Below are 10,994 nucleotides of genomic sequence, written 5' to 3' on the forward strand. Positions count from 1 at the left end.
TCTATGTTACCCCTTTTTAAATAAACCTTGCTTTATATGCTTGCCTCGGCATGCTTCTCTAATGTTCAAACTTCAACATGTGGGGAAACAGGACCAATAACCAGCGGGGTATCACAGACGGGTCCAAGTTCAGGTTACTTTCATGGGACGCAACAACAATCTCTAACTTTGAAATGCAAGACTGTTATTGATACTGGTGATGAGAATCAGTCTGAGTTCTGTTTCCCTGATGTTGAAGATTGAACACCTAAGAAACACCAAGGCAAACACAGAAAACAAATTTTATTGAAAGGACAGAACAGAGAGAGACTTCTCCACAGACAAGTGGCCCTATAGTTGTCTGAGGAAGGGACGAGGTGGGGGTACCCTGCCCCTTTTATTTCAGATTTCCTTTGTTCTCGTGCCTCCTCCTTCCCTTCCTGGATCCTGAGTAGTGACTAGTGACCAAAAGGGGTGCCAAAAGGTGGAGTGATCCAAGGACAGGAACTGCAGCCCAGGGGTACAGGCAGGAAGAGAGTGGCCAGGATACATTCATTAACAACTCTTAGAATTACAGGCTGGGAGGAAAAAAATCCCCTGTAGGCAGGTAGCCTTGGCAATAGATTGAAGGGCTGGAGGAGGGGAAATGCTTTGGAGGCTGGAGGTATGAGCTTTTTATTTCTTCCTGAATCAGCCCCCATTTTCTGACCCAATTGTTCATTACCTACATTGACTGTCCTTTTGCCCTGCCCCACCCCATTATCAGGCTACTTTTGCTAACCAAGTGCCTGTGTTTGTGTAGCTTCAGGACAGAAGAAGCCTTACTTCTACCTAACCCACAATTCCTTCAAACCTGTAAAAAATCTACTTCCTGGGTTTTTTGGTGGATATTTACATCATGCCTGGGAAATGTCCTTAAAATTTTAGAAAGAATCTCTTAGGGCAATGTCACTTATTCAGAGCTCAAAGCATAAATATATAAATGTATCATTTATCTGTTGATTAAACAATAACACATTTTAGAACTGGGTAAGCTAAACTACTCAGAGATCCCTCTAGTGCTCGGCCTCCTATACATGTAAGGGGTAAAATGGAAAGTCAGGCTCAGTGATTTGACTCCTGGAAAATTCCAGAACTAACAACATGAACCCAGAGAATTAAACCCAGATATCTGCAAGGAAATTATCTCCCGTGAGAAAATTTCCTGGATGAAACTAATACATATTTTTTTAAAAATATAGTTTGGAATTTTCCTTCATATTATACGGTCCCAGAAACCCCTACATCAGAATCCCTCAGAAACTTTATTAAACATGCACTTTCCTGGGCTGTTCCCATATTGATGGTCAGACTCCTGAAACTGCTTTCTATTCTTGCACACTACAGTTTCAGTTTCAAGGCTTTGAACAGTGTGCTCCAGCTGAGTTAAAGCAGTGCTTAGTGTTAAGTTTCTTTTTCTTTCTCTTGACTATTTTAGGTCAGTTTCACTTTCCAGTTTTCTCTTCCTGTTTCATAACAGCTATTTACTCTGCAACAGGGAGATGCCCCAGCTGGAGCACTCCCCAAGCCTCACCTCCCGGTTTTATAGGTCCAAGGCAGACCAGGAAGATTTCAGAAGAGCAAATCAACCAGGTTCCAGCTTGTCAGAACTGTGGAGAAACAGATTGCAGTCATGAGGTCAGTGAAATAAAGAACCACTCTTGCTCTTGAATGCAAATTGTAAGCTGAGCTTCTCACTGTGCAGGGAACTTGTTGTTCATAGGTTCGACATGCCTTCACTAGTTTGGACCTTTATCAGTTTTTTGTTTGTTTTCTGTGATTTTTTTTTTTCTGGTGTAAATTCGAAGGTTCTTTAAGTTTCTAGACCTGCTCACCAGGTGGAGCTGGTAGCTCGAATGAGACAGAAATTTTGCTAGACGGAAGGGTATTACTCTTTATGGGCTTTCCTGTCATTGTGTTGTTTGAAATGACTAAGGCAGAGCCTTTTTTCTTGTGATTTTCAAAGGAAGCATTTATTTTCAACAGGTATTGTGAAAGATGGAATCAGTATTGCAAACCCCACTCCTGTAGACCTGAAATTGATCCGTTCAAGGTGGAACATGGAAGAAACAGTTCTTACAGATGGGGAATTGTTTTTTGTTTTTTCATTTCTTATGTGAAAACAAAGCCCATAGCTTAGAGGTTTTGATTGCTGTGGTAAATGCTGGTGAGTAGCAGAAAGTAATTTCACCTCAAAACCAATAATGACTTAATCTCTCGTTTCATGCTGGTCTGATCTCCAGGGATGGAAAGCAGACTAATGGCTGCCTGGTGATGGAGTAGGAAGGCACACAAAGGATCTCTGGGGAATGATAGAAATAGTCTATAGGGAGTCTACATGGTTTACAAAGGTATAAACATTTTTGTCAAATCATACCTTTAAAATAGGTACATTTTATGGAATATAAGTGCAATCTCAGTAAACCTGATTTTTAAAAATGCATGTAGACCTGCTAGAGTTGTGTCATTGGTAGAGGCTCAGGGAGAACAAAAAGAGAAAGAAAACCACTTTTCCTACCTAACAGCTATTGATAGACCCAACCTGATCTTTTCTTAAAATTGGGAGCCATCTTGCCAAAAAGCCATGAAAAGATAATTTCGGCTTTACTATAAATTATTGCAAATTCTGAACCTGCTTGGAATGCCTGCCCGTGCCTTAAACTCACCCATGCCTGGCTCTCTGACCAGATAGCAGCCCTCTCTGAAACTTTAGTGATGCCTCATAAATCTTGGCCTTCCCTGGCCAGATAACGACCTTCTCTGAGGCTCTAATGACCCTCATAAATTCTGATGTTGGGGCCAGCAAAAAGTGTAAACTACCATCAGTGTGATGCTTGTCAGAGTTCTGTTATCTGTAACCCCCCTTTGTGTAACTTTCTGGGCTATAAAGCTGGGCTGCAGGAAAGCTGCTGCGGCTGTCTTGTTCCCACAGTTTTGGGAGGGAGAGGCAGCCCAGCCGGTCGAAATAATAAGCTTGCTTTAATTTTATTTTAATTGGAGTCAGTGGTCTTTTCTTGCGTCCTGGTCTAACACTATGTTGGTAGGATTGAGAGTTGATCGCTTGGGGAGGGGGAGGATCCTGTTGATTATTTAGATCCTATTGATTACTGGAGGAACCAGACAAGGAAGAAGGAAAGAAGAATGCTCTTCATGGTCATATCTGGGCATGGAATGTGTGCCAAGTAGCTCAAGTTACCCCTTTCTATATTTTGTGCTCTTGGTCAAGAGTGATGTTAGTTATGTCTGCATGAGTAGGGTCAACCAGAAGGCCAGGGCCTGCTCAGCATCTTGATAATCAGCCTACACAAGAGGCTTTGCAAGGTACTGTGCTTTGTCGTGTCTAAAGCCATTGACTTGAGATCTGAAGGTAATGCTCTGGACTATGTTGACCTGAAGTCCACATCAAGGTTCTCTGTAGGGACAGAGGTAGATTGGGCTGCCTTTCTGTAGCAGTGCTAAAAATTGCCAAAGAGGGTGCATGCCTATATCCCAGGTACTCAGGAGGCTGAGGCAGAGGTGTTGCAAGTTCAAGGCCTCATCCATTCAGTAATATCCTGTCTCAAAATTTTAAGACATAAAATTAAAAAAAATAAAATAGAAAGGGCTTGGGGTATAGTTTACAAGTGGAGTACTCCCTGGGTTCAAGATCAAGTAGTATCAATAAATTTTAAAAAAGAATTGCCAAAAGGGAAAAATCAATTGGGAAAATGCCTGGCACCTGCCAGCTATGAGTATCCTCCAGATGGAGGAACCCTTATTATTACAGACAACTTATGTTCCCACCACCTAGGCCAGAGACTTGACTCTGGGGCCATCCCAATAGACCAGGTTCTACCACCAGCTACTTCCAGAGACATGAGTGTTGATGAAGTAAGAAAGGAATTTATTTATCCAGTGTGACTACTTAGTGAAGCTGGGGAGACTAGTATCCCAAGGCTGATCTTTGGGGATATTGACAAGAGTTTCAGGTTTGTATAGGGGAAGGAACAAAAGTGGGTCTTGAAGTATGCACCGTCAAGCGGTCTTGGTTAAACTGGGGTCTGCATGATCATTATTTTGAGTCTGGTTCTGCAGGGAAAGTTGTCATTGCTTGAGGGGGTATTTGTTCCCTGACAAGAGATGATGATTCCTGCTTAAGGTGACACTCTTGGTTTGTAATGGCTCCCATTTAGGGGAGAAGTCCTATCATGAGATGTTTTGCCTGCAATACATGTTGCTCCTGGAATCTTGAAAATATTTTAGTTACTCATACCTTGGTGTCTTCAATCTTGAAGGGGGACAAGAGAGATGAGGTAAATTTATGACTAGTCAACCTTCTACTACCAGTTTTTTGACAGACATTTTGTGTGTGTATGCTGGGAATTGAACCCAGAGGAACTTAACCACTGAGCCACATCCTCAGCCTTTTTTTTATATTTTATTTAGAGACAGGGTCTCACTAAGTTGGTGAGGCTGGCTTTGAACTCATGATCTTCCTGCCTCAGCCTCCGAAGCTGCTGGATTACAGGCGTGCCTCACCGTGCCCGGTGACAGACACTCCTTAAATGATTAATGTGTCTAGAGTTAAGAAGGAATTGGATCCAAAGTTTAAAGTAGCAAAATTAAAGCAGAGATGCCAAGTTTTTCCTCTGCTTTTAGTTACCCATTGGACAACTGCAGGCACCTCCAGGTTTCCTCTTCCTTAAATGCCTATGATGCTTCCTGCATTGTATGTATGCAAATGTGAGCAGAGAAATCCCCAAATGGATGGGAGGTAGGAGGATGGGAAGGATGTTCACTTAAGGCAAAGCTTGCTTCTTTAAAGGGCATTTCAAGGATGGGAAACAGGCAGTTGGAAATGACAGCCTCAGAGTGAAGTCTTCCTAGAGCTTTGTAGCTCACAGTGTGGTCCAAACTAACATCCCCAGGAAGGTTGTAAATTTTCAATCAGATATCTAAGCATCTTGTGGCCCAGTGAGGTTTACATATAAAATTAACTATCGTAATGTTTGGCAGGTACACATCATAGTGATCATGTACATTTTCTTCACAGTGAGATTCCCAAGAATTCCTTGGAGAAAATTCTTCCACAGCTGAAATGCCATTTCACCTGGAACTTATTCAAGGAAGAAAGTGCCTCATGTTATCTACAAGACAGGGTGTGTAATCAGATTGAATTTCTAAATGCTGAGTCCAAAGCTACAATGTACAATTTGTTGGCCTACATTAAACACCTGGATGGTCAAAACAAGGCAGCTCTGGAATACCTGCAGAAAGCTGAAGAGTCGATCCAGGAAAAGAACGATGAGCAAACAGAAATCAGAAGTCTGGTCACCTGGGGAAACTACGCCTGGGTCTACTATCACATGGACCAACCCGAAGACGCTTGGACCTATGTGAACAAGGTGAAAGACATCTGCGCCAAGTTTTCAAATCCTTACAGCATTGAGTGTCCTGAGCTTGACTGTGAGGAAGGATGGACGCGACTACAGTGTGGAAGAAACGAAAGAGCGAAGATGTGTTTTCAGAAGACTCTGGAAGAGAAACCCAACAACCCCGAATCCTCCACTGGACTGGCAATTGCAATGTACCATCTGGATAAGAAACCAGAGAAGAACTTCTCTGTCAATGCTCTGAAGCAGGCCATTGACCTGAATATCAACAACCAGTATCTCAAAGTTCTGTTAGCCCTGAGCCTGCAGAAGATGAATGAAAAAGACGAAGCGGATAAATTGGTTGAGGAGGCTTTGGAGAAGGCCCCTTACCAAACAGATGTCCTTCAAAAGGCAGCCTATTATTACGAGAAAAAAGGTAACCTAGACAAAGCTATTGAACTGTTTCTAAGGGCATTGGAATCCACTCCAAACAATAGCTATCTCTATTACCATATTATGTGCTGCTACAAGGAAATGGCCATACAGATGCAGAATATAGAAGAACCGAAAGCCAGTGAATATAGAGAGAAGATTGAAGAACTAAGGAAATTGGCTAAAGACCATATGGATAAAGTTTTTGAGAATGGGTTGGGTCCTCTGGGTGCACCCTCTGAATTCACCAAGTTCCTGGAAGCAGAAAAATGTTATCAGAAGGTGTTCGGTAAAGAGATCCCTGAGGCCGAGAGGCAACCACTTCAACCACACTCTTGCAGCCTTCAGAAGTATCAGAGTAAGTCTGAAGACACTTCTGCTGTCCAAAATGGCTTAGAGAGTTTTCACCTAAGCAAAACATCAACTGAGAAGGAAGAGATGAAACATCCTTCACAGAGCACAACCGAGAGTCCACTTCAACAAAGTCTGCCAAATTCTTGGTATCTCCGAGGGTTAAATCACAAACTGGAGGGAAATCTGCAGCAGGCAGTGGAATGTTATGAGAAGAAACTGGGACACCTTCTAGGGGATGCTCCATCAGGTATTGGCCAAGTGTTCCTGTCAGCATATGGGCTTGAAGGTGACAGTGAAGAAATGTGCCAGAATGCAGGCAGCTCCACTTCCAGAGAGCGTCGGGACTCCTGAACTGAGGAGAGAAGAGGAAGCAGCATCAGAAGGTCTGGAAGATATCTGGAAGGGGGCAGAAGTCTGGGGAGGTGGGGTGGGGGCGGGGGGGGGGGGGGGGGGGGGGGGGGGGGGCATGGAGGCACCTGGGGCAGCTGAGCTGGGACCTCTTGCTTATTGCTTTCAAGTACATTTTGAAGAGTTGTTTTCTCCTGTCTGTCTCTCCTGACATTCCAGCCACACAGTTATCAGGTCAGCCCGTCTTTTAGCTAATCACTGATGGAAGCAGTGCTTCAGCTTATGCAATCCTGACTTGTTCTCAGTTTGTGACTCAGTTTGTCATGTAATCCCCATTCCTGTCCTTCTTGCCAAATGGTAACATGTGGTAACTGCCTACCAACAAAATCTGCAGTCTTCTTCCTTCACTCCATTTCCCATTCATCCTTCTGGGCCCAGAAGATGAGTTTTTGACTAACCCTAAAATAATCCTTACATCTTATTCTTAGCTTTAGCCGTGTATTTTTGTGTATTCTTGATAGTGACACTATGCTAAGTATGTATTCTTGACAGTAGTGCTACAATAAATCTAAAAATTTCAACTCAGAATAGTCATCATGTGATTTGTGTGACTCTAAGAAGGTAATACTAATCTAGGGATGATGGGTAATTGCTAAATCATACCATGCTTTCTTAATGTTTTAACCCCTCCCTTAGAACTCACCCTCTCCCCTGTGATCAGCCCAACCTTAGCCTATTGGAACTATAACTCTCATTCCAGCTCAAGAGGCTCAGTGGAGCCCAGTGCCCAGCTTCTGCTGTTGACCGAGGTACCACATATGCTGTGCACACAGGAATACCTGGGCAAATGCTATCCTGATAGTGTATGAGAGGCACCAGTACTAGACTAACCCAAGAACAAAGGCCCATCCAGGAGTACAATGGCCCCTTTAAAATTGCCAGCATCTGACATAGTGAATTTCATTTTGTTCAGGTAAAAGTCAGGTCAGGACAACAAGGTCTCAAACTCATAGGAAATAGTTTCTTTGGCTTTTAAATTTTTCCTCTACAGTCCTATTTGTTTTGTTTTGATTTCTTGCCAGGGATTGAACCCAGGGGTGCTTAACCACTGAGCTACATCCCCAGCCCTTGTTAACTCTTGTTATTTTTCTATTTTGAGACAGGGTCTCACTAAGTTGCTTAGGTCCTCACTAAGTTGCTGAGGCTGCCGTCAAACTTAGATCCTCCTGCCTTAGGCTCCTAAGCTGGTGGGATTACAGGTATGCATCACCACTTCTAGCTGCAGTCCATTTTTTATTGACTCATGAATATAATTGTTAGTCTCAGGATTTAAAGAAGAACATAAAATATACAAGTAAAATCAGCATGTGAATGCATTTCTTCCAAATTCCTTTTCCCTTAGACTGGGAATTAATATGCATATGATATATGAAATAAATTCTGAAGTGATTCTTTCATTGGTTTGACACCTAGAAATTTGTGTGTAGTTTTGTGAGTGATGGAAAGACTATGGCCATAAATGAATTTGTCTCTGAATTTATAATTTAGAGCCCATACTAAACACAGCAATTCTCTGCTATTCAAAGACAAAATATATGTACCTAGGACCATTACCAAACCCAAAGATCCAGACCTATCTGGAATTTTGAGTTTTGCCAAATACCATAATAAGAGGATAATTAACTACACAATGGTGAATATAGTAAATAGAAATATATTGCATACTTGAAAATTACCAAGAGAGTAGATTTTAAGAGTTTTCACCACACACACACACACAGAAATGATAAATATCCAAGGTAATACATATGTTATATAACTTGACAGTCATTCCACAGTATAGACATACACCAAAGCATAATGCTGCATGCAATAAATAAATACAATTTTTACATTCTTTTTTTTTTGTACCAGGGATTAAAACCATGGGTACTTAACTACTAAGCCACATCCCCAGTCCTTTCTATATTTTATTTAGAGAGAAGGTCTTGCTAAGTTGCTTAAGGGCCTCACTAAATTGCTGAGGCTGGTTTTGAATTCACAATCCTCCTGTCTCAGACTCCCCAGCTGCTGGGATTTAGCCACGCATCACCATATAATTTTTACTTTTCAACTAAAATACTTTTAACTTCAAAAAGATGCTAATGTAAGGGAATAATAGCATAATGAATAAATTTAGCCAGTGGTACCATCATTCCCATGTCAAGTACTCTCTGCCTGTCATCACTTACATAATTCTAATAAAATGCTATATGCACTATGACATATCATCCAAGAAGACCACACAGATCATCATTGTTAAGATCTTATAAGATGAGCACAGTGGAAATATAAAGTCCACCTAGATATCTGAGAGTGAGAACCACTGTGGATCTCAAAAACAGTGGTTACTAGTTGCCAAAATTTTCTCAGTAAGAAATATTGGAAACTACTTGAAAATAACCATAATTTTAGAAAGTAATAGATTGTATGTACATTTGAGTATATGGAGCTTAAGGCACTTTTACCTATATTCTTTTTCTTTTTACTTATATATCTTTTTCTGATCTGATATGTTAGGAGACGTGGAGAAATCACTTTTGTTCCCTATTCACACACAGGTATAAGGAAATGAAAGCACATTCTATCACTTAACTATCATGGTATAACAAAACATTCCAGAATTTGTGGCTTACAACAATAACCATTTTATTTGCTTAGATTTCTTGAGTTAAAAAAGTGGGCTGGGCTCAATTGGAGGGTTCTTCTGCCAGTTTTGTCTGGAGTTATGTGATTGCAATCAGCCTGTGACTTGACTTGGTCTGGATGATTTAATAGGATGCCACTCATCTGTCTAGTAGTCAGTGCTGGCTTTTGGCTGGGTCTTTTTCTTCATGTGGCTTCTCTTTCTCAAGAATGCAAGGTAAAGGTTCTTCATATAGCAACCTGGTCAGCAAGAGAAAGAGAAAGAACAAATCAGCAAGGCCTCTTGTAACTGGGGCTCAGAACTCCCAGATCATTTCTGCCACATTCTGTTGACTAGTGCAAGTGTGGAGGCCAGGCTAGATGGAAGAGAATGGAAAAATAGACTCCACCTTTTGATGGAAAGGGAGGCAAAATCAAAAGGTAAGAGAGTATGTGCATGGGAAAGAGAGAAGTTGTGGCCATTTCCTTGCCATCTACCACAAACAGGATGTCAAAGAATTGGGCATATACTAGGTACAAGAGGCTAAACCATAGATTCTTAGAATTTCATACTTAAAAGAGACGTTAGAGATCATCTATGCCAGGGACTTTTAAAGTGTGTCTCTTGGACCAGCAGCATCAGTTTCACTGAGTAATATGGCAGTGGTACAAATTCCAGACCTCCTGAATCAGAAACCCTGAGAATGGATTTTGGAATCTATGTTTTAACAATTCCTACAAGTGATGCATACAAAAGTTTGAGAACCACTAATAGAAAATCGTTTTTAATACTCACTGCACATCAAAATCATCTAAAAAGCATTTTAAAAATATAAATTTCAGGCTGGGGTTGTGGCTCATTGGTAGAGTACTTGCCTAGCATGTGTGAGGCACTGGTTTCAATCTCCAGCACCACATAAAAAAAAAAAAAAAAAAACCGAAATCAACAAAATAAAGGGATTGTGTCCATCTACAACTAAAAATAATTTTTAAAATGAATATCTCAGACCCTAATCAAGAGATTTTCATTAAATTGACCCAGGAGGGGGCCCAGGCACTCATATTAACCGATGAGGTAACTAAGAGGCACAGAGATCAAACAGCTTTTCAAGGTCACACACCTTGAGTGTCAGACATGCACTGGTCCTAGATTCCTGATCAGCAGCCATGAAGTCAAGGGTGGCTGTGCTTCTAATACAAATACCATTTTTTCATTTATAACTTCTAATCAATGTTTTTTTGTTGGTTATTTTTTAAGTACAAATTCCAAAGCACCCAGGAGAAAAAAGCCACGTTCCCTAAGAGTTGACTTCAGTGTTTTTCTACTACTACGAATAAACTCTTTTACAGAACATCATTTTGGTGCTTGGCAAAACAATTGTGCCCAATTCAATACAAGTGCCTGCACTTTTCATCCTGCTGATTTACACAATGAGCCCACCTACCAAAGAGCAATGCTTTTCTGGGGTCGATCTTACTTAACAACCAAACTACCTTATTAAGGTTTGTTCATCAGGACCAAGGTGAGGGATGTAGAGTCAGGCTTTCATCTCTCTTTCATAGATTACAAATAACTGGGAAAATCAAAAACAGCAAATCAATAGCAGCTATATATCCTTGAAAGGGGTTGAGAGCCCAGTCTGTCAGAAGTGAGTAGAGGGGTCATTCTCCCTCTGATGTGACCTCTCCCAACCACCAGCTTTCAAGAGTTGTTAGAGTTTGCATCTGGAATGTCCCCTGCAAAGCTATTGTGTTGAAAGAATGGTCCCCACTGCAGCAAAGCTCAGAGGTGGGACTTTTGGAGAATGATTAGATCATGCTCAT

The 10,994-nt window shown here is 41.3% G+C and overlaps 2 protein-coding genes across 2 annotated transcripts in view; both read left to right on the plus strand.

The window, feature by feature from the left end:
• The first annotated feature begins 1,517 nt into the window (after positions 1-1,517).
• Positions 1,518-7,091, plus strand: Ifit3 (interferon induced protein with tetratricopeptide repeats 3). The gene is made up of 2 exons (XM_015500100.2): positions 1,518-1,656; positions 5,051-7,091. The coding sequence occupies exons 1-2, from the start codon at positions 1,652-1,654 to the stop codon at positions 6,507-6,509; spliced, it is 1,464 nt and encodes a 487-aa protein (XP_015355586.1). The 5' UTR covers positions 1,518-1,651; the 3' UTR covers positions 6,510-7,091.
• Positions 1,531-10,994, plus strand: part of Ifit1b (interferon induced protein with tetratricopeptide repeats 1B) — a 33,658-nt gene continuing 24,194 nt past the window's right edge. Inside the window, exon 1 of the mRNA XM_015500102.2 lies at positions 1,531-1,656. Coding sequence (XP_015355588.1) covers positions 1,652-1,656 — 5 coding nt within the window. The 5' untranslated portion in view covers positions 1,531-1,651. The remainder of the gene's footprint in view (positions 1,657-10,994) is intronic.

Source organism: Marmota marmota, unplaced genomic scaffold (assembly GCF_001458135.2).
Source record: "Marmota marmota marmota unplaced genomic scaffold, marMar, whole genome shotgun sequence".
Lineage (NCBI taxonomy): Eukaryota > Metazoa > Chordata > Mammalia > Rodentia > Sciuridae > Marmota > Marmota marmota.